This window comes from Bombina bombina, chromosome 12 (assembly GCF_027579735.1).
Source record: "Bombina bombina isolate aBomBom1 chromosome 12, aBomBom1.pri, whole genome shotgun sequence".
NCBI classification, from domain to species: domain Eukaryota; kingdom Metazoa; phylum Chordata; class Amphibia; order Anura; family Bombinatoridae; genus Bombina; species Bombina bombina.
The window spans coordinates 96,794,734-96,818,317 of NC_069510.1; the positions used below are offsets into that span (position 1 = coordinate 96,794,734).

At 39.0% G+C, this 23,584-nt stretch overlaps 1 protein-coding gene across 1 annotated transcript in view; it reads left to right on the forward strand.

Moving 5' to 3' along the window:
• SLC6A8 (solute carrier family 6 member 8) overlaps nucleotides 1-23,584 on the forward strand; it is a 74,830-nt gene that overhangs the window by 18,977 nt on the left and 32,269 nt on the right. The window contains exons 2-4 of the mRNA XM_053695829.1: nucleotides 733-864; nucleotides 1,815-2,076; nucleotides 17,809-17,941. Coding sequence (XP_053551804.1) covers nucleotides 733-864; nucleotides 1,815-2,076; nucleotides 17,809-17,941 — 527 coding nt within the window. The remainder of the gene's footprint in view (nucleotides 1-732; nucleotides 865-1,814; nucleotides 2,077-17,808; nucleotides 17,942-23,584) is intronic.

A 23,584-nucleotide genomic window follows, 5' to 3' on the forward strand; every position in this document is an offset into this window, starting at 1 on the left:
GATCCCTATACTGTGTGCTGGGGGATCCCTGTGCTGGATGATCTGTGTGCTGGGGAATCCCTGTGCTGGGGGATTCCTGTGCTGGATGATCCCTATACTGTGTGCTGGATGATCCCTATACTGTGTGCTGGATGATGCCTATACTGTGTGCTGGGGGATCCCTGTGCTGGATGATCTGTGTGCTGGGGAATCCCTGTGCTGGGGGATTCCTGTGCTGTGTGCTGGATGATCCCTATACTGTGTGCCGGATGATCCCTATGCTGTGTGCTGGGGGATCCTTGTGCTGATGTGTTGGGTGATCCCTGTGCTGTGTGCTGGGGGATTCCTGTGCTGTGTGCTGGATGATCCCTATACTGTGTGCTGGGGGATCCCTGTGCTGGGGAATCCCTGTGCTGGGGGATTCCTGTGCTGTGTGCTGGATGATCCCTATACTGTGTGCTGGAGGATCCCTATGCTGTGTGCTGGGGGATCCTTGTGCTGATGTGTTGGGTGATCCCTGTGCTGGTGGATTCCAGTACTTGGTCCATAACTGGATTTGCTCCAGTTGCTTACAACACTGCCCCCACTGCCTGTCATCAGATAGATGTATCCGCTTGTTATGAGCAGAGCTAAATGGGGGCAGATGTAAAAGTGTTTATCAGGTGCAGATGAGACACAGAACCCTCATGTGTGTGATGCTTTGCTTAGTGATTGGGCACGTGTCTTTATATAAAAATGTCCCTTCTCTTTCAGGTGTTTTTCTCATCCCTTACATCCTAATTGCCATCCTGGGAGGGATTCCTATCTTTTTCCTGGAAATTGCCCTGGGGCAGTTTATGAAGGCTGGAAGCATTGCAGTATGGAACATCGCACCTCTCTTCCAAGGTCAGTCTCGCACTGCCCCTGTCATTTACATTCCATGTTTGTCTCATGACCCTCAGCTAATGGAGCTGTAAAACCAGCAAAGCGTTTCCTGTTCTACCTGGGAACTAGTTTCCAACTCTTGTTTAGCGTTTGTACTTTTTTTTAGCCCTAAGCATTTTCTCACTAATTAATTAACTCCAATAATGTCTCCTTTTTGCCATCTCTCTGTTTGAACCATGTGATATGCCAGCAACCAATGGGTTTAAGTGGCAGACGACAAGCTGGAACACTGATATATTGTAGGAATGACCTTGGATTTCTGTAAATAACCAATGGCCTTTGCAAATTATAAAAACAAATCTTATCCAACTCTTGTGCCTAGCTGAGGTGTAAAGGAACTTAGACAGCTGTTTCTTATTTTAGGTGTAAAGAAATTTAGACACAAAGCCCCTTGAAATAGGTGAAGGGAGGTCTAATTTAACCAATTTCTATGGCACGCCTTGGTCGTAGCTACAACATGATTACAGGGACGGTTAACACCAAAAATGTTATGGTTTTAAAATATAGATAAACCCTTTTATTTACCATTCCCCAGTTTTGCATAACCAACATGGTTATATTAATATACGTTTTACCTCTATTATTACCCTGTATCTAAGGCTTCTGACTCTTAAATAACTCCACGGGCGTGAGCACAATGTTATCTATATGACCCACATGAACAAACAGTACATGTTGTTATTAGCTATTCACAGTCAGATAAGGCTTTTCCAAATGTGTGTAAATTGGTACTTTGGTAATTACTTTTGAGATATCCAACAGCCAAGATCAAATCATGTGCTTTTGTTTTAATGTTTTTTTGTTCTATAAAGTTTCACTTTGAGCAATATTAACTGTATTTATAAATTGCAATAGTATGTATAGCCTGCATTTGTTCTATCATCGTCATATACACTGTATGTGTCCCGTAGGAATCGGATTTGCTTCTGTGGTAATCGTGTTTTTCTGCAACACGTATTACATCCTTATCCTGACTTGGGGCGTCTATTACCTGGTGAAATCCTTTACCGCCACTCTTCCCTGGTCACACTGCAACAACACCTGGAATACACCGGAGTGCGTGGAGATATTCAGGCATGGCGATTGTATTAACAGCACAGGAAACTCCAGCTACTCAAATCTGACCTGTGATCAACTGTCTGACAAAGTATCACCAATCACCGAGTTTTGGGAGTAAGTAGCCTTTATAGCCGGTTGTGTGTTCAACAATTATGTAAAGTTTCAGATATAAATATACATAACGGGTACAGATGTATACATGGTAGAGAAAAAGTAGAATATTACATAAAAATGAAATTATTGGTATAATGCTATAGCTATCTAACAGTACAGGAGTCTATAATTCACGTGTGCTGCTGTGCGCAAATGGTATCATCTTTCCTAAAAAAACTTTAACCAAGAAAAGATCCAGAACAACGGAAAATTCACTATCTCTGATTTAGTGCTCATAAATATCAATTCTAAGTTTTTACAAGGTTCCAAAATCTTCCTAATTAAATAAATACGTACTGATGTCATCCCTACCTCCTTAAGGTAATGTACTCACATATGCCAACCTCAGTCATATGAGGTAAGTTGTATGAACTTCCAACCAAGTGTAAGTCTTCAAGGCTGTAACTGTCCCGTTGCATTTTGGGGCTTGTAGCAAGAAAGCAGAATTAAGTGTAGCTGGTTCGTATCCTCAGTGATATACAGAATTCTCATGTAAGATAGTAAAGCAGCGGTGGGAGACCTACCAATATAAGGATAAATTACGAATGGCGCGTTAACTGTTGTGCGTAAGCAATAAAAATTGTGCGCATTGGAAATAGTGAGCATATTACGAGTTGAAAGTAAATGCGAACGCATGAGAGCAATTGCGATTTATGCTCGTCAAGTTAACACAACTTGAGAGCTCTGGTTAACTGTTACACCAATCTAAAAAATTGCACAAAACACATCAAAAACACTTTTATTAGTGCAGTTACATTCACATTAACACTAACATTATTTAAAACAAAATGCATACAAAAGTTATGAGGTTCTAGGGTGTTATAAAAAAAGGGCTTTCACATAGAGATACATACATACGTTTAAATATGTATATGTATATCTTGCAGATAAAGTCAGATATTAGGTAATCCTATGATTACCCGGGTAAAACTGACATTACCCAGTGGCTGTGGGTTAAGCCTGATGTAAGATCATACATCGTGCTTTACCTGGGTAATCCTAGGATTACCCAAACGCTTCTGGATAAAGCTAATCACAGCATATTTTCTTCCTTTGAAGACCATAGTTCTTGGAAATCACCACATCAAACATATATATATATGATGCATGGTAATTCTCCATCTTCAATATCTTTTTTGCCTCCGCCTGGGGGGTTCAGAGGTAGCAAAGTCCCTCTTGTAATCCTCATTCCCCAAGGTTCACTTGGGGTGGATGCCAGAGGGTTAGCGGGGCACCCCCCTTGAACCCCCCAAGCAGAGGCATAAAAAATTGTGTAGATGGGCTTTATCCAGAAGCGTTTGGGTAATCCTAGTATGATCTTACATCTGGCTTTACCCATCAGCTGCTGGGTAATGTCCGTTTTACCTACCCGGATATCTGACTTTACTGTTTTCTATTTTATATATATAAATTGTCTATATGTGTATACATATGTACTTATGTGTTTATAAGTGCAGTGGAGACCTTTGCAGTCAAGTAGCTGAAAACATAAAAAATATTATTTATGCAATATTCATATTTAATAAAAGTGTTTTACAGTGTATTTACTGTAAATATTTCACATTCCAATTTTCTTCACATAGGGGAATATGTTCTACATATTTTTAAATAGATATTCCTATATATATCTGTGTGTATATATATATATATATATATATATATATATATATATAATAATATATATATAACAAATCGTGTATCCGCCTTCCTGTTGTCAACTTCATGGATGTTCAACTCGTATTATACATCAAAAGGAAACCGCAAAATACCAGGCTTTTCATCAAACGATTGTCAAATTTATTGACGTTTCGGAGAATGTAGAAGGGGATTGTACATTCCTTGATCCGTCAATAAATTTGACAATCGTTTGATGAAAAGCCTGGTATGTTGCTGTCTCACACACACACACACACACATTATTATTATTATTATTTTACCGAAAAACCATCAGCTATATATAGAAATATTTATTTAAAGGGATATGAAACCCAATTTTTGTTTAATTATTCAGATAGAGCAATTTTGAGCAACTTTCTAATTTACTCCTATTACCAATTTGTCTTTGTTCTCTTGATATCTTTATTTGAAAAGCAGGAATGTAAGTTTAGGCGCCAGCCCATTTTAGGTTCAGAACCTGGGTAGTGCTTGCTGATTGGTGGCAAAATGTGAGTACATTACTTTAAGGGGAAGAGGATTATATTGCTACATATTTATTTGATTCTGAGGCCTTTAGAGCCTGGACTTGATATCTATAAGAACTGTTGCAGTGCTAGTGTGTTCCCTTTGTTTATACACTTGTGAGAAATAGGATTATATCAGGGCAGTCATTCTGGTTCTGTGTTAGTTCCTTTTTATACTACGTAAGATCGATCATTCCTCTATTAACGGACCTCAACCAACCCTTGCAACAAATAATTGGTGCAACCCAGGGGCCCTCATTCTGTATACTGGCCCCTCCAGTAGAGACTGCTCAGTGCAATCTCTGTCACTGCCTTATTGACAAATAATCTTCAGTCCTTTTGTCTCTTTCTGTGCTATTTCTCTAGCTGTCCCTCTGTAATTTTGTTATAGGGGAACTATAAATAATGATCATGCAGGAGACAAATGACACAAGGTGACCTCTGCACTAGAGTGTTAATCGCAACCTGCCTTGTCTACCAGTGACTTAGTGACATCCTGTGATGTTTACCGTAAGCCAGTCACATAGCTATACTGTAGTTGTAACAACCACGCACTCATTGTCAAGTGATGCAGGGACTTCTGGGTAGTGACGTGCTAAAATGGATCATCATTTTTGCTCCTATCCAATTTCAGCCTTGCCTCTGGCCCCTTGTGTGTGTGCGGTATATCACCTTGTTACCCTACATGTCATAGTAAATCAGGGCTTGACAAACCCAGGAGTCAGGTAGCCACTGGCTCCTAGAATCTTACCTCTGGCTCCTAACTTTTTGGGTTATTCTCCATATATCTATATACAAACATCACTATCTGGCTCCTAAAAGTATGTCTGGCTCCTAAATATTCTTACTGGCTACTACATTTTAAACAGATTTGTCGACCCCGTAGTTTGTATGTTCCTCTATCAACCAAAGCTCTACATGCACATATTATGTAGCCCTCTACCCTGCCATAAATATAAACTTAATGAACTGTGAGGCAACATAACAAACATGATAAATTGCATATGAGCTGGTCTCTGTACAGTGCCCACGCAGGGTGGGGATACTGATGTGCGCCATGTGCCTGATGGCAAGGGGTCTGATTTGTGAGCACCCCCAGGAATATGTGGCTTTGTCAGGCACCAAACTGTTGTGATCAACCTGTTTGTTCCCTTGATAAATCTAATCATGAGTACAACACCTCAAATGTTTGTTAGTTGATGTTTATATAAAACAAATCTGTTGATTTAATCTGTGACAGTTCCTTAAGTTGCAATCACATGTGCACAAGGAGCTATAAGGGGCATCAGTAAGACCATGGGGCCGATTTATTAAGGGCCGAATGGCCCTTATTATACCGCCAAAAACAGGAGTTAAGAAGCAGCGGTCTTAAGATCGCTTCTCCTTAACTCATACGCCTCCTCTGAGGCGGCGGACAGCAATCAGCCCGATCGTGTACGATCGGGGTGATTGACACCCCCTGCTAGCAGCCGCGAATCTGCAGGGGGTGGCATTGCACAAGCAGTTCACCAGAACTGCTTGTGCAATGTTAAATGCTGACAGCATACGCTGTCGGCATTCAGCGATGTCGGACGGATCATGTCCGTCCAACAGTTGGTAAAGCATCTACTAACATTTTGCTGGTCACCTGCACAGCTAATAGGTATTGTCTGGTGCCCCCCGGGTAGTATTAGAAAAAAAAAAAGGAGGGCGTTAGGAGTCCCAGGTGAGGGATGTAAACCATAAATTTCAGGGATGGATGCAAAAAGACGATTATGAAGCTAAATATTAGTTGGACAGGGAGTTTCTTTCCCCCTTTTTCTTCCCTTAACCTCTGTTCTTGCTCTGTGCCCATCACTGGGTTGTAAATTAATGTGCCCCCCCCTGCATTCACAGCTACACATAAATATGTTTTTTTACTGCATTTTACAGTGTGTATTTGTCACCACGAAACTAATTAGTAATAATGTAATTGCAACATCTTAAGGTCTGACTGACAACAAAACTCTGCTGTATGTGTCAAAGGGACGTTACCACTATCACTTCACAATTGTATCTTGATAAAGAAACATAATAGTCAGATGTTGTTTTATAAAAAAGGCACAAAGCACCTTGAGATTGTACTATAAAATGTTTAGTAAAACACATTTGCAGTAAACTTTTTGTTATTTATGAATATTGCAGGCTTTCCAGTTCTGAGAATTGGGAGTGCACACTGCAGCCATCTTAATTTAACCCTGCTACATGCATGTCCCCAATTTAAAAATACCTTTTAAAGACACCTCCTTGCACAGATTTGGGAAGGATGTTAACAAAGATTTTAGGTTCACACCTAGTGAGTTTGTTATGGGTTCATTTTATGTCTTCATTTTTGTCTTCAAGTTTTTCTTAATCTTCTCTGTTATTATCCTCCTTTGTTTAACCAACACATGAGCCTTTAGATATTACCATTGCTCTTATTACGGGGATTTGATTTGATTCTTTATGTCCCTTTAAAACTAAGTCTGAATCATCATTGCTAAACACAATGCAGGGAGATAAAACACTGCATTGCATGTTGTAATAACTAATACATTCAGTAGCTCTTTAATAGATTTAAATGGGTCGGGTCCCTTTAAGAAAGGCACAAGCTTGCACTAGTAAAAGGTGCAACACTTTGTCTCTTTGGGCCCCCACAGCATATTGGCACAAGCTGGGATATTATCATGCGTCTGGTTAGCAGCGTCCACCCTGCACTTGTTTGTAACAGTTTCCCTCTTACAGATGGCCGGTGACAGTGACATTGGGTGACAGGGAGAGATTGTAGATCCCCTCCTGTTGTGAGAATGCTCAAGATATATAAACTGGTAAAAGGGCTAATTAATTAAAAATAATTTGCATAGAAAAATTGTTTAAAAATTACTGGCCAGTATTTTAAAATAATTTTCAAAAATATCAAAATGAATTACATATCTTAGCTGCCTGATGCAGCCAACTCCACCCCCTTTATCAGTGTTTAGACACAGACATTGTATTTCGATTGAGTTCACAGCTACTAGGCATGCTCCAGCAGATAATCCCGATGCACTTTTGCATTCTACCAAAAGAACAATAGATATAGATACAGCCATAAAAGGAATTGTGTGGGGGGGGAGTTGGAGCTTTCCAATTCAGAAACTCAAAAGAAAGGGTTAATGGCGAGGCACTGCAGTATAAATTTGCAGGTAAAGTCATTAAAGTACATATTATTATATTTTGTCTCTATCCCAACTTGTTTTATGTCCCTTAACATAAAATATAGCTCCTATAGAAAATTAATCGGACGTTATACTTATAATTTTTCTCCAATGGTCCATTTTGCTTGCTGGAGTGTATTTAATTGTTTGCAAACAACTCCTTTAGCTTTATTTGATATTTGAAACGGCTACTTTTGCCTGGTGTATCCCCAGCTGCACTGAAAATATGAGTAATATACATTTTCTCTGTAGAAAAGCTATGCAAATACGAGACAATGGCACTGATTTATCTCCCACTGGGGGGTATGAGGGAGAGATTTTGTATGCAAAATATCTGCTTGTGTTTATTAACCCCCTGCCATAATTAGCATTTTAATACCTATTACCTAATATAAATAACATTAGCATGTCTGCTTTACTTGCAGGCTCAGCCCATTGTTATGAGCATGTCCTTGGTGCAGGTTTTAATGGGAAAGAACAGCTATTTCAAATACAGAAATTAACATGAAGAAACAATTTCCCATACATGTAATACTCTGCAATAGGTAAAATAAGTCATTTGGAACACATTAAAGGGAAACAAATGTTATAGTACAGTGTTCTTTTAACTGAGAAATTGTATAAAGTACAATACGTAGAGAGCTGTTTGTATCTCACATTCCCTTTTTTGCAAGTGCCCAGTGTAATAATAGATCATAAAGATCCATATAATGTACTATGTTGTGTCATTTTTGGACATGTACCCAGTTGGCAGTGCAATTTAAATAGGGTACATTCATCTGTACCTGTGACCATAATCCCTTTCATCAGTACGCCCATATCGCACATTGTATCCGTTTCACAGATACACATCAGACTTTCTTGAAAACTTTTTTGTCTAAGTGATTTGTATGTGGAGTATAATCTCTAATACTCCTAAAACAATTAGGGCCAGAGTACAAGTGGAGCGCAAAATTGCACTTTCCCAAGCGCAATACTTGTGCTCCACTTGTAATACCAGCGCACGCAATTGCGCGCTGGTATTTGAAGTGGGTTCACATTGCTAGGAAGCTCTGCGCTCAATAGAATGTGCTTCCATAGGCTCCAATGGGAGCCTTGTTTTCATGCCGTGAGACACGACATGAGAACTAGCGCAGCGAAGGGGGGGTAAGTCCCACAACAATGGCAGCAAATTGTAAATATTTATGATTTTTTCCTTTAATATCTTTATTTATAGTCCAACAATAATATAATACATATTCTTATTCAGCAGATCCATTTTGCCACACAGGGTGCCTTAGAGTAGTCACAAACAAAACAAAACAGGACAATTCTGTCAAGTCTCCGATAGATTCAGATGCAGATACAAGTCAGAAAAAAAACCTTCTTGATATATTGTTGGAGTAAATATTTATGATTTTATATATATATATATATATATATATATATATATATATATATATATATATATATATATATATATATATATATATATATATATATGTGTATATATATATATGTATTTTTGTTAATATGTGTATACACATATTAACACATAAATATATATGTATATAAGCATATTAACACATAAATATATATGTATATAAGCATATACATATATACTTACAGGGAACACAAAGTTCCCCATAGACCACAATGTAAAGACACTTTTCAGTGCCTTTTTTTCTAACACACCACACCCGCCAACTTTAGCACCCAAAAACTGCCTGGTGCCGTTATTTTATTAAAAAAATAATAATGCCACCATTTTTATTTTTTAACAAAATACACAACACTGTATTTGGGGGTCATTTCTAAAATTAACCAGAGATCTGATCTCTGGTTAATTTTATAAGCGGCTAAAGCTACTGCAAGCTCATGGTAGCAATAACCAGCCACGTGTAATGGCTGGTTATTTGTTGCACACCCACAAACTGGCAAATTTGCCTGTTTGCAGGGCGCCCTATAAATTAGCGCTTCACTTGTAATCTAGCCCTTAATGTATTAACCTACAATTTGTGCATCCTGCTTTAGTATTTGCCTATAGACCATACAGGCTATATAGATGATATTCAGGTGACATTGAGTGTTGAGTGGCTGTGTCATGGCAGCACCTTATTGCCAATCTTTAGTATATAAATGACTGTTATGAATGATGCCCAGACACAGACTCATTTCTATTAAATAATTGTTTTACTTATTTGTAAAAGTCTCTCTAGTTAGCCAGGCACATCACCAATATAGCTATAGCTCAGCCAAATTAATCATCAATGTATCTGTAGTTAGCTAGATTCATCATTCATAAATCTCTAGTTTGCCAGATATATCATCAATATATCTATAGTTAGTCAAATATATCATCACTATATCTATAGTTAGTCAAATATATCATCAATATATCTATAGTTAGTCAAATATATCATCAATATATCCTAGTACCCTATGTGATGCAGTTCTTCACTTCCTCTGCTATTGTTTGTTCTCTGTTGCTATGATGTTTTTTTGCAGTGGTGCGAGCGAGTGGCGTTTGGGGAGGAGTGCCCGCGCACTGCGCCCCAGCAATCCCAGGACAGGAGCGGATCAAATGACCTCTCGCTGGCAGCTGCAGGGTGGGATGGTCTTGTTAGCATGATTCTGAAACATGTGAGCCTAAAAACAGCCTCTCCGGTTTTTTTTTTATTTATTTTTCTGTCTTCATTTTCTTTAAATATGGTCTGGTAATGATGAAAGGTGGTATTAGAAACAGCGGGAGGGTACCGGCTGAGGGGGACCTATGGTGATGGTTACATGCCAAACGGATTGTACACCAACATGAATGCCTGCTGGTGGTGACCTGCTTTTCTGATTGGTAACGCCTCTTGCAGATTTGCTTTTAGAGGTCTGAACATTTTTCCATTTATCATAGGCTAATAATATTTTTGTATTATTGCATCAGAGGAAATTAAGAGAATATTTAATGCCTAGAGAATTAAAATGATGAACCCCTTGTAAAACATTACACAGGCCCCCCCCCCCCACCGCGCGTTTTCTTGTAACGATACAGCTGTGCGATAGATGTAATCTTAGAAACATTTTAAATAGCTTATTAAAGGGACAGTCAACACCAAAATTGTTATTGTTTAAAAAGCTAGCTAACGCCTTTTCTACCCATTCCCCAGCATTGCACAATCAACATTGTTATAATAATATAATTTATAACATTTAAACCTCTAAATTTCTGCCTGTTTCTAAGCCACTACAGACAGCCTTTTATCACATGCTTTTTTTATTTGCTTTCCACAACAGGAGACTGCTAGTTCATGTGGGCCATATAGATAACATTGTGCTCATGCCCGGGGAGTTATTTAAGAGTCAGCACAAGACAGCACTAATTGGCTAAAATGCAAGTCAATAGATAATAAAAAAAAAAGTCATGTGATCAGGGGCTGTCAGAAGATGCTTAGATACAAGGTAATCACAGAGGTAAAACGTATATTAATATAACAGTGTTGGTTATGAAAACTGGGGAATGGGTAATAAATGGATTATCTATATTTTTAAACAATAAACATTATGTAGTTGACTGTCCCTTTAAAACCAGGATTACAAAATCCTTTGACCATAAGACAAAACAGCAGATGTGCTTCACATAGTTTTGTAATACAATAGCTCCAAAACCATCTGAGAAAATTGCACACTTGACGGTAAAGTCAAAATTAAAGGAACAGTACATTGTAAAATTGTTCTTCCCTTAATATTTTTCCAATGACTTGCTATACCAGCTGCAGAGTATAAAATGTATGGCAAATTGAATTTTTCAGGTTTGTTTATATGAAATAACTGGTTTTGTGCTTTAAAACTAAAACCTATTAAAATGGTTTGAGCTTGTAGGTAAAATCAGATCTACTTATGTTATCACTTTCTGTACACACACTTGCTTCCTTATCTTATATCTGTCTGTAAACCAAAGCCCAATATTTAGAGAGAACAATGGAAAATTAAAATTGTATTACTTATCTCTTCTACGCCCCACTGGGAGTGTAATTTCTTCTGCTGGCTGTGTTTACACAGCCTGTCAGTAGCATGGACTTAAAGGGACTCTCAAGTAAAAAATTAAACTGTCATAATTCAGATAGATTATGCAATTTTAAACAACTTTCCAAACTACTTCCATTAACAAAATGTGCACAGTCTCTTTTTATTTACACTTTTCTTAATCACCAGCTCCTACTGAGCATGTGCAAGAATTCACAGAAAATATGTATCTGCATTGTGATTGGCTGATGGCTGTCACATGACACAGGGGGAGTGTAAATAGACATAACTTTGAAATTTATCAGAAGCAAAATCTACTGCTCATTTGAAACTTAGACTAAGTGCTATTGCATTGTCTTTTTATCATGCAGCTGTTGATTATGCAATTGTACTGCATTTACTGGTCCTTTAAAGGGACAGTACACTGTAAAATTGTTTTTCCATTAATGTATTTTAAATGACTTGTTATACCAACTGCAGAGTATAAAATATTAGAGAAATTGCATTTTCATGCTTATTTGTGTATATGAAGTAGCTGATTTTGTGCTTTGAAACCACAGCCTATTACAATGGGTTGAACTTAAATGTGATATCAGATCTCATTATGTTCTAAGTTTGTGTAAACTGATTTGCTTCCTTATCTTTTATTTGGCTGGAACACCAAAGCTCAATACATAGAGAGAACAATGGAAAATGATCATTTTATTACTTAACTATCCTGCAATGCCTGCATCCCACTGAGAGTGTAATCTCTTCTGCTGGCTGTGTATACTTAGGCTATTCAATAGCCTATACTCCAGTATTAATTTGTTCAGTATAGGTGGCTATACCATAGTCTAAATCAGCTATTTCGAATGCTGAAATAGGAGTAAAGGAACTACTTGTAATCAATTTAATACACTCTAGCAGGTTAAAAGGATCATTGGGAATAATTTAAAGGGGAGAACATTTTTAGGTGAACTGTCCCTTTAAGTATAGAAACTTTCAGTATAGGTTGGGATACCACAGACTAAATCAGCTTTTTCAAATGCTGAAATAAAGGTAAATGAGCTAATTGTAAACAATTTAATACAGCAGGTTAAATGGATCATTTGTAACACATTAAAGGGTAGAACATTTTGGGGTAAGCTGTCCCTTTAAACACTCATTTGCAATTATAAATAAACAATAGAGTGCCAGCATATTACACAGTGCTATAACATTGAAGTGTACAGTTGTGGTGTGCAATAATCAGAAGACATTTACATACATTATAAAGGGTACAGAGCCCTGCCTGTGAGTCACTGTACACTGTAAACTACCTGTACAGAAGATGATTAATAGGACAGATAGACTGATGTCTCTGTGATAGTTGCATGCCTCTCCTACACAGAATAGGAAAATTACCGTCACTTTAGATTGTGACATTGAGTCATGGACATACTCAGTCCCACACCAGACTGAGAACCCTTTGGTCCCTCTATTTAGACTCAAACACAAAGTACAGCGAGTGCGTCCTCCCACTCCTGAAAACCGCATTGACCACTGATCTCCATGGACCCTGAACTGATGAACAATGAGTCATATAGATCTGCTATCGTGCAGATATACTGAGCAAGGAAGAGTCTGGGTTACAAACCAGCAATATAAATAATATTTATTATGTTAAAACATGAGTATGATGCACACAGGATTGGTATACACAGTTACACAATCATTAGCATAACGTTGCTATACAGCTTATAGCAGTGTATCCTGGTCACGCTTATCCTCATTACATGATAGAGAATAATACCGCAGCTTAAGTCATAGCAGTGCATTCTGGTCACGCATATCCTCATTACATGATAGAGAATAATACCGCAGCTTAAGTCATAGCAGTGCATTCTGGTCACGCATATCCTCATTACATGATAGAGAATAATACCGCAGCTTAAGTCATAGCAGTGCATCCTGGTCACGCTTATCCTCATTATACGATAGAGAATAATACCGCAGCTTAAGTCATAGCAGTGCATTCTGGTCCTGCATATCCTCATTACATGATAGAGAATAATACCGCAGCTTAAGTCATAGCAGTGCATTCTGGTCACGCTTATCCTCATTACATGATAGGGAATAATACCGCAGCTTAAGTCATAGCAGTGTATCCTGGTCACGCTTATCCTCATTACATGATAGAGAATAATACCGCAGCTTAAGTCATAGCAGTGCATTCTGGTCACGCATATCCTCATTACATGATAGAGAATAATACCGCAGCTTAAGTCATAGCAGTGCATTCTGGTCCTGCATATCCTCATTACATGATAGAGAATAATACCGCAGCTTAAGTCATAGCAGTGCATTCTGGTCCTGCATATCCTCATTACATGATAGAGAATAATACCGCAGCTTAAGTCATAGCAGTGCATTCTGGTCACGCATATCCTCATTACATGATAGGGAATAATACCGCAGCTTAAGTCATAGCAGTGCATCCTGGTCACGCATATCCTCATTACATGATAGAGAATAGTACAGCAGCTTAAGTCATAGCAGTACATTCTGGTCACGCTTATCCTCATTACATGATAGGGAATAATACCGCAGCTTAAGTCATAGCAGTGCATTCTGGTCACGCATATCCTCATTACATGATAGGGAATAATACCGCAGCTTAAGTCATAGCAGTGCATTCTGGTCACGCATATCCTCATTACATGATAGAGAATAATACCGCAGCTTAAGTCATAGCAGTGCATTCTGGTCACGCATATCCTCATTACATGATAGAGAATAGTACCGCAGCTTAAGTCATAGCAGTGCATTCTGGTCACGCATATCCTCATTACATGATAGAGAATAATACCGCAGCTTAAGTCATAGCAGTGCATTCTGGTCACGCTTATCCTCATTACATGATAGGGAATAATACCGCAGCTTAAGTCATAGCAGTGCATTCTGGTCACGCATATCCTCATTACATGATAGGGAATAATACCGCAGCTTAAGTCATAGCAGTGCATTCTGGTCCTGCATATCCTCATTACATGATAGAGAATAATACCGCAGCTTAAGTCATAGCAGTGCATTCTGGTCCTGCATATCCTCATTACATGATAGAGAGTAATACAGCAGCTTAAGTCATAGCAGTGTATCCTGGTCACGCTTATCCTCATTACATGATAGAGAGTAATACAGCAGCTTAAGTCATAGCAGTGCATTCTGGTCACGCATATCCTCATTACATGATAGAGAGTAATACAGCAGCTTAAGTCATAGCAGTGCATTCTGGTCACGCATATCCTCATTACATGATAGAGAATAATACTGCAGCTTAAGTCATAGCAGTGCATTCTGGTCACGCATATCCTCATTACATGATAGAGAATAATACCTCAGGCTAAGTCATAGCAGTGCATTCTGGTCCTGCATATCCTCATTACATGATAGAGAATAATACCGCAGCTTAAGTCATAGCAGTGCATTCTGGTCCTGCATATCCTCATTACATGATAGAGAATAATACCGCAGCTTAAGTCATAGCAGTGCATTCTGCTCACGCTTATCCTCATTATACGATAGAGAATAATACCGCAGCTTAAGTCATAGCAGTGCATCCTGGTCACGCATATCCTCATTACATGATAGAGAATAATACCGCAGCTTAAGTCATAGCAGTGCATTCTGGTCACGCATATCCTCATTACATGATAGAGAATAATACTGCAGCTTAAGTCATAGCAGTGTATCCTGGTCACGCATATCCTCATTATACGATAGAGAATAATACCGCAGCTTAAGTCATAGCAGTGCATTCTGGTCACGCATATCCTCATTACATGATAGGCAATAATACCGCAGCTTAAGTCATAGCAGTGCATTCTGGTCACGCATATCCTCATTACATGATAGAGAATAATACTGCAGCTTAAGTCATAGCAGTGTATCCTGGTCACGCATATCCTCATTATACGATAGAGAATAATACCGCAGCTTAAGTCATAGCAGTGCATTCTGGTCACGCATATCCTCATTACATGATAGGCAATAATACCGCAGCTTAAGTCATAGCAGTGCATTCTGGTCACGCATATCCTCATTATACGATAGAGAATAATACCTCAGGTTAAGTCATAGCAGTGCATTCTGGTCACGCATATCCTCATTATACGATAGAGAATAATACCTCAGGTTAAGTCATATAGGTGCGTACTGGTCCTGCATATCCCTCATTATACGATAGAGAATAATACCGCAGGTTAAGTCATATCGGTGCGTACTGGTCCTGCATATCCCTCATTATACGATAGAGAATAATACCGCAGGTTAAGTCATATCGGTGCGTACTGGTCCTGCATATCCCTCATTATACGATAGAGAATAATACCGCAGGTTAAGTCATATCGGTGCGTACTGGTCCTGCATATCCCTCATTATACGATAGAGAATAATACCGCAGGTTAAGTCATATCGGTGCGTACTGGTCCTGCATATCCCTCATTATACGATAGAGAATAATACCGCAGCTTAAGGCATATCGGTGCGTACTGGTCCTGCATATCCCTCATTATACGATAGAGAATAATACCTCAGGTTAAGTCATATAGGTGCGTACTGGTCCTGCATATCCCTCATTATACGATAGAGAATAATATCGCAGGTTAAGTCATATCGGTGCGTGCTGGTCCTGCATATCCCTCATTATACGATAGAGAATAATACCTCAGGTTAAGTAATATCGGTGCGTGCTGGTCCTGCATATCCCTCATTATACGATAGAGAATAATACCGCAGGTTAAGTCATATCGGTGCGTACTGGTCCTGCATATCCCTCATTATACGATAGAGAATAATACCTCAGGTTAAGTCATATAGGTGCGTACTGGTCCTGCATATCCCTCATTATACGATAGAGAATAATATCGCAGGTTAAGTCATATCGGTGCGTGCTGGTCCTGCATATCCCTCATTATACGATAGAGAATAATACCTCAGGTTAAGTAATATCGGTGCGTGCTGGTCCTGCATATCCCTCATTATACGATAGAGAATAATACCGCAGGTTAAGTCATATCGGTGCGTACTGGTCCTGCATATCCCTCATTATACGATAGAGAATAATACCGCAGGTTAAGTCATATCGGTGCATACTGGTCCTGCATATCCCTCATTATACGATAGAGAATAATACCGCAGGTTAAGTCATATCGGTGCGTTCTGGTCCTGCATATCCCTCATTATACGATAGAGAATAATACCGCAGGTTAAGTCATATCGGTGCGTACTGGTCCTGCATATCCCTCATTATACGATAGAGAATAATACCGCAGGTTAAGTAATATCGGTGCATACTGGTCCTGCATATCCTTTATTAAACGATAGAGAATAATACCGCAGGTTAAGTCATATCGGTGCGTGCTGGTCACGCATATCCCTCATTATACGATAGAGAATAATACCGCAGGTTAAGTCATATCGGTGCGTACTGGTCCTGCATATCCCTCATTAAACGATAAAGAATAATACCGCAGGTTAAGTCATATCGGTGCATACTGGTCCTGCATATCCTTTATTAAACGATAGAGAATAATACCGCAGGTTAAGTCATATCGGTGCGTGCTGGTCACGCATATCCCTCATTATACGATAGAGAATAATACCGCAGGTTAAGTCATATCGGTGCATACTGGTCCTGCATATCCCTCATTATACGATAGAGAATAATACCGCAGGTTAAGTCATATCGGTGCGTGCTGGTCCTGCATATCCCTCATTATACGATAGAGAATAATACCGCAGGTTAAGTCATATCGGTGCATACTGGTCCTGCATATCCCTCATTATACGATAGAGAATAATACCGCAGGTTAAGTCATATCGGTGCGTGCTGGTCCTGCATATCCCTCATTATACGATAGAGAATAATACCACAGGTTAAGTCATATCGGTGCGTGCTGGTCCTGCATATCCCTCATTATACGATAGAGAATAATACAGCAGGTTAAGTCATATCGGTGCGTGCTGGTCCTGCATATCCCTCATTATACGATAGAGAATAATACCGCAGGTTAAGTCATATCGGTGCGTTCTGGTCCTCTGAGCAAATCTCTGCATAATGTCCAATAAGGGAATGCCTTCATGTATCAAAACTACAGGTATATGTAGATAGTTATTATATAAATAGTCTCATTACATATTATTCTGTTTCCCATCTTAATACATGCTCCATCTAACATGATACAATAATGTTCCTCTCCATATGTGCGGTGCCACCAGCAGGCATATGCCATGGGGCTCTGTGATGCCGGGGTTGACTCTGCTGATTTACAAATACACGGTACTCATTGCGATCATTCTTGCAGGAACAAGGTCTTAAGACTGTCCAGTGGCCTGGATGACGTGGGTTCCATTAACTGGGAGCTACTGCTTTGTTTGTTGTTCTGCTGGCTGCTCGTTTACTTCTGTGTCTGGAAAGGGGTCAAGTCCACAGGAAAGGTAAGTAGTTCTCAGGGGTGTCATAAAATCTCTTCTGTAGTCAATTACAGACAGATATAAATCATCTTCTGCACTGATCAAGCAATCACTGTGTAGCACATTGTTTGAAACTTCTGAATACTGCATGATGCCGTTAAGTAAAACAATAGTAACAATGTTTCTCATGTAAACTAATAATGCATTGGAAAACATGACTATATAGAGGTTTCCCCCCCCCCTGGAAAAAAAGCACAGGGGCAAACCCTGCACCAGCTTGATACCGCCCCCAGGGAGCAGTACCATATCATTTGGGTCCCTTTTCTGTGTTAATATTTCTAATGCACTGTAATTAAGAAATACAGAAGCTATTCTCTGTGACATTGCTTATGGGGGATTCTCCCATCTGACAAACACTGGGCTAACCCAGACGACAACAAGTGTAAGTCGTGTGTAAGCGCTGCAGTTAGGCCTTGGCATCAGATCTCCGCAATCTGTAACTTCCCAGCAACACTGAGCAAGCTGTGGTGTGAATCTGCAGCCACAGACAGAGAAGTCTTTACTAGACAGAGACATTCTTGTTTGTTATTGCTGTAGCTCATTAATGCCTCACGAGTCCTAAAAAAAAACAAACACAGGTTATGTTGTGATCTAGGATCTATTCATAGAGATACATATGAGGGTCTGACTGCACGTTACACAGTGTTCTGTACATTATAGACACACACAAACACGCTGCATGTTACACAGTGTTCTGTACATTATACACACACAAACACGCTGCACGTTACACAGTGTTCTGTACATTATACACACACAAACACGCTGCACGTTACACATTGTGCTGTACATTATATGTTTACAAATGGACTTTGCATTACACTGTGCATTTTTTATTATATGTACACCAACAGATTGCGCTTTACACATTGCGCTCTTAAATATACGTACACAAACAGACTGTTCGTTGTAGACTGCATTTTTTTAAAGGGACAGTATACACCAATTTACATTTAACTGCATGTAATAGACATTACTATAAAGAATATGCACAGATACTGATCTTAAATTCCAGTATAAAATGTTTTAAAAACTTACTTAGAAGCTCCCAGCTTATGACCATTTAATGAGGTTAGGCCGGGACACCCACTGAAAGGGGCTGGGAAAGCAAGTATAGCAGGCTTGGTTAGGAGTCTGAAAATCAGCACAATGTTATTAAAAAATAAGCTAAACTATACATTGTTACAAAAACACTCCCAGATGGGCTATATAAACTAATCATCTACAAAACATTTATGCAAAGAAAAATCTAGCGTACAATGTCCGTTTTAATATACATACACAAATTGCTTGTTCAAGAGTGCACTCTTTAATATACATACACAGATTGCTTGTTCAAGAGTGCACTCTTTAATATACATACACAGATTGCTTGTTCAAGAGTGCACTCTTTAATTTACGTACACAATCAGACTGTGCGTTACACCGTGCACTCTGTATGTACACATAGTCCTTACCAGTTGGATGACATTAAGACCGTTAGTTGGCACTGCACCATGTTGTGCAGTGGATACCGCCAAACTCCTGACAAACTGAAATGCTAAGCTGAGTAATTAACTTGTGACTGATTAAAAAAAACACCTATTTTTAAGACAAACTGATACAGCCTAGGTAATTGTGTTCCCGCCGACCAGTGAGTTTTTAAGTATAGTGTATATTGTTACTTTATTTTGTCCCTTAGTCCTGCCTTGGCTCTTTATTGTTAGAGTAAGTGGCTGATTATAATAATGCCTCCAAATGCCACGCATAACAGGTGAGACTGCCAGTGAGTTGTGGCACATGGTACTTATATAAAACAAATGGCTAATGAACCATCATCCAGCCCACTGAGAGTTAAATAAGTTTTTTTTTTCTCAGGGTCATTAGGTTTGTGGCTAATAAATAGATGGTTGCCTGGAAATTTCCACTCCTGGTTACAGGCGCTTACAACACGGAAAACATTGAGTTAATGGCCCTTCCTGGAAATATCTGTTCTCTCGCCAATTCTATCTGAGTAGAAGCGCAAAAGACTTGTTTTGTGCCAAATGAACTTTACAAGTCAGAGGTTATTGGCTTAGAAACCTACAAATCCCTTCTGTCGAATTTGCTTTATTATTACTGCAAGAGTTGGTGCTTGTTGCTATTAAATAGACAGGTCCTTTTACAAGTAAACAAATACACATATGTAGAGGGCTCCCTAATATGATCATATTCACTGCTTGCGATTGGCAAGATAACAGGATGTCAATCATATAGAACTTCAGGTCGACTGTATATATGGTTCTCATGCAGTAATTGGCTGTGTCACGCCGCATGATCTGTGATGTCATAGCCTAAACAGCCAATCACCACTTTAACCACAGATTGTTTTTAAAAAAGTTGGGCTTCGATCCCGTTGACTGGCAGGTTGCAACCTAACTTCTTGATTACCAAAAAGGGCTGCAATGCTTTGTGGGGGGCATGTGCTGTTCTTCAAACTAACTTTTTGGCTAAAAAGGGGTTAAGCTTGCTCTTCTAATAATAAGCCAAGAAATATGCTTTCAGGAAAAAATGTTACTTACTTAATATGGGTTAATTAGAGGACTGAAATTTACTCATAGAGCTGTCTTTAAAAGTTAATCCTTATTGTGGGTCTGCAGATAACTGTACAGTAATGTGATATCACTGTTAGTATAAGTAATAGGAGCACCAGGTAACAGCAGCAGTATAGGGAATAGGTGAGGTTTGTGTCTGTAGATAACTGTACAGTAATGTGATATCACTGTTAGTATAAGTAATAGGAGCACCTGGTAACATCAGTATAGGGAATGGGTGAGGTTTGTGTGTCTGTAGATAACTGTACAGTAATGTGATATCACTGTTAGTATAAGTAATAGGAGCACAGCCAACATCAGTATAGGGAATGGGTGAGGTTCATGTGTCTGTACATAAATGTACAGTAATGTGATATCACTGTTAGTATAAGTAATAGGAGCACCAGGTAACAGCAGTATGCAGGGCCGCCACTAGAAATTTTGGGGCCCCTGACTTAACCATTGATCAGGGCCCCCCCCCCCTTTGACATGTGCAATTTTTGACCAAGTGACTAAAACATATATGTACTTTATTCTTAAGTGTCTATTTAAACTTGGAAATGTTGTAAAGGTAGCAACATACACTGAAACACACACACACACTCACACATAAGGATTCACATATAGACACTCTAGCAAACACACAAAGAAACTCAGACACAGACACCCAAACAGACACTTAGCACTTGTTTACATTGACCTGACAAGTAATGAGGTAAACTATAGTTTTGTAAAAAAATAAAAAAACGAGATTTAGAAAACAAATATGGAGTTCTGATTATCTTTTTGTAAAGGAAGATGCCAACTAAATGATGACAACAGCATGCAGTGGCTGAAAGGAAGGGCCCTGAACTGCCTAAACAATAATTTAAAGGTTAAATGGTAGATTGGTGACTTCCAGAAAGGTCTCATTAGTCTCAAAGTCTGTAGAAACATGTGAATAATCAGTAGTAACCAATCAAACTTGCACATACACCCAAGGAAACACCAACAGAGACAGCCTCAGAAAACACACAAAGACATACACACACACACAGAGACACCCACAGAAAACACAGAAAGACATACATACATACCCTCACTGAGACATCCACAGAAAACACACAAAGACATACACACACCCTCACAGAGACACCCAGAGAAAATACACACCCTCACAGAGGCATCCACAGAAACAGACATACACATCCACCCTCACAGAGGCATCCAGAGAAAATACACAAAGACAAACACACACACACCGTCACAGAGACAACCATTGAAAAAGCTCAGACATATGCACGCACCCTCACAGACATCCACAGAAAATGCACAAATACATACACACCCACCCTCACAGAGATACCAACAGAAAAAATACATACACACTCATAGAGACACAAACCAAAGCACAAACACATAAACACAGACACCCACAGAAACACTCACAGGAGGAAACATTTATGCACCTTGCATCCCCTAAATCAACAGTGTGTGACATGCATGATAAAAAATGCAGAAATTAAGAGATCACTTTTTAAAGAATCATATTTGTAAATGTGCAAACAAAAATAATTCTGTGAATTCAAAATTGTACATTAATGATCTGGGTAGATGGCTAGATGAAGAAAAGTACTTTTAAAAGGTTGACATATGTTTGTTTGATATTTTCCCCATTTTCCCCAACCAAGAGCACCACTTCAAATATAGTGTACAAATGTTCCCATCAATCAGCTGTACTTGTGGATTTTGAAAATGCTGTACTCTATATGGTCTTGGTGGAACCATAAGCTGTGGTACTCATACCATTAGATCTGGTTAAATGCAGGATTTAAGCTTGTTGGTATGCATTTCAAAATGAAGTCAGCTGTAGAGTAAACTGAACCGTTTTAAGTTAACCTGTCTCATTTCCAACACTGAGCAATCTTAGTCTGAGAGTATAACATGTTATGCAGATGTAAAAATCTTAGATAAAATGCCTCCTTGTATCTGGAAAGTCCTTGCATAAATGGGCAGTAAACTGGAATGTAATATATATAATTTGTGTATTGAGGAGGAAACATTTCTGCATGGTTTTAAATATAGAATTTCTACAGCATTGTCAAATAATCATAAATACACTGCTGCTAAAAAAATGTGTTTTTATGGACCCCTGGCCCCACCATACAACTACTACCACACTGAAGTTACAATCTTAAATTGCACAAAGAAATAAAAAACATTTGCTAAGTAATTCCTACCTCCTCTGCAAATGAAAGTGATCAGCCGTCTCACTCAGGCACACACTCTACAAACAAAGTGCCAAGTCTGTCTCACACTGTGCATAGTGGTTTAGTGCACACTCAGAAATCCTCTCAAATGCTAATACTTTACTCCTTGTAATAACATTTCCCATGCTCAATTAGCACTCTGCTGTAGTACCCACTGGTGGCTGCCAAAATTTAAAAAAAAAAAAACTTTTTTTTTTTTTTTTTTTTTTTTTTAGTTCTTGCCTCATGGGGCCCCCCTAGCCCATTGGGCCCCTGACAGGAGTCACCCCTGTCACCCCCTGATGGCGGCCCTGAGTATAGGGAATGGGTGAGGTTTGTTTGTCTGTAGATAACTACAGTAATGTGATATCACTGTTAGTATAAGTAATAGGAGCACCAGGTAACAGCAGTATAGGGAATGGGTGAGGTTTGTGTGTCTGTAGATAACTGTACAGTAATGTGATATCACTGTTAGTATAAGTAATAGGAGCAGCAGGTAACAGCAGTATAGGGAATGGGTAAGGTTTGTGTGTCTGTAGATATCTGTACAGTAATGTGATATCACTGTTAGTATAAGTAATAGGAGCACCAGGTAACAGCAGTATAGGGAATGGGTGAGGTTTGTGTGTCTGTAGATAACTTTACAGTAATGTGATATCACTGTTAGTATAAGTAATAGGAGCAGCAGGTAACAGCAGTATAGGGAATGGCTGAGGTTTGTGTGTCTGTAGATAACTGTACAGTAATGTGATATCACTGTTAGTATAAGTAATAGGAGCAGCAGGTAACAGCAGTATAGGGAATGGGTGAGGTTTGTGGGTCTGCAG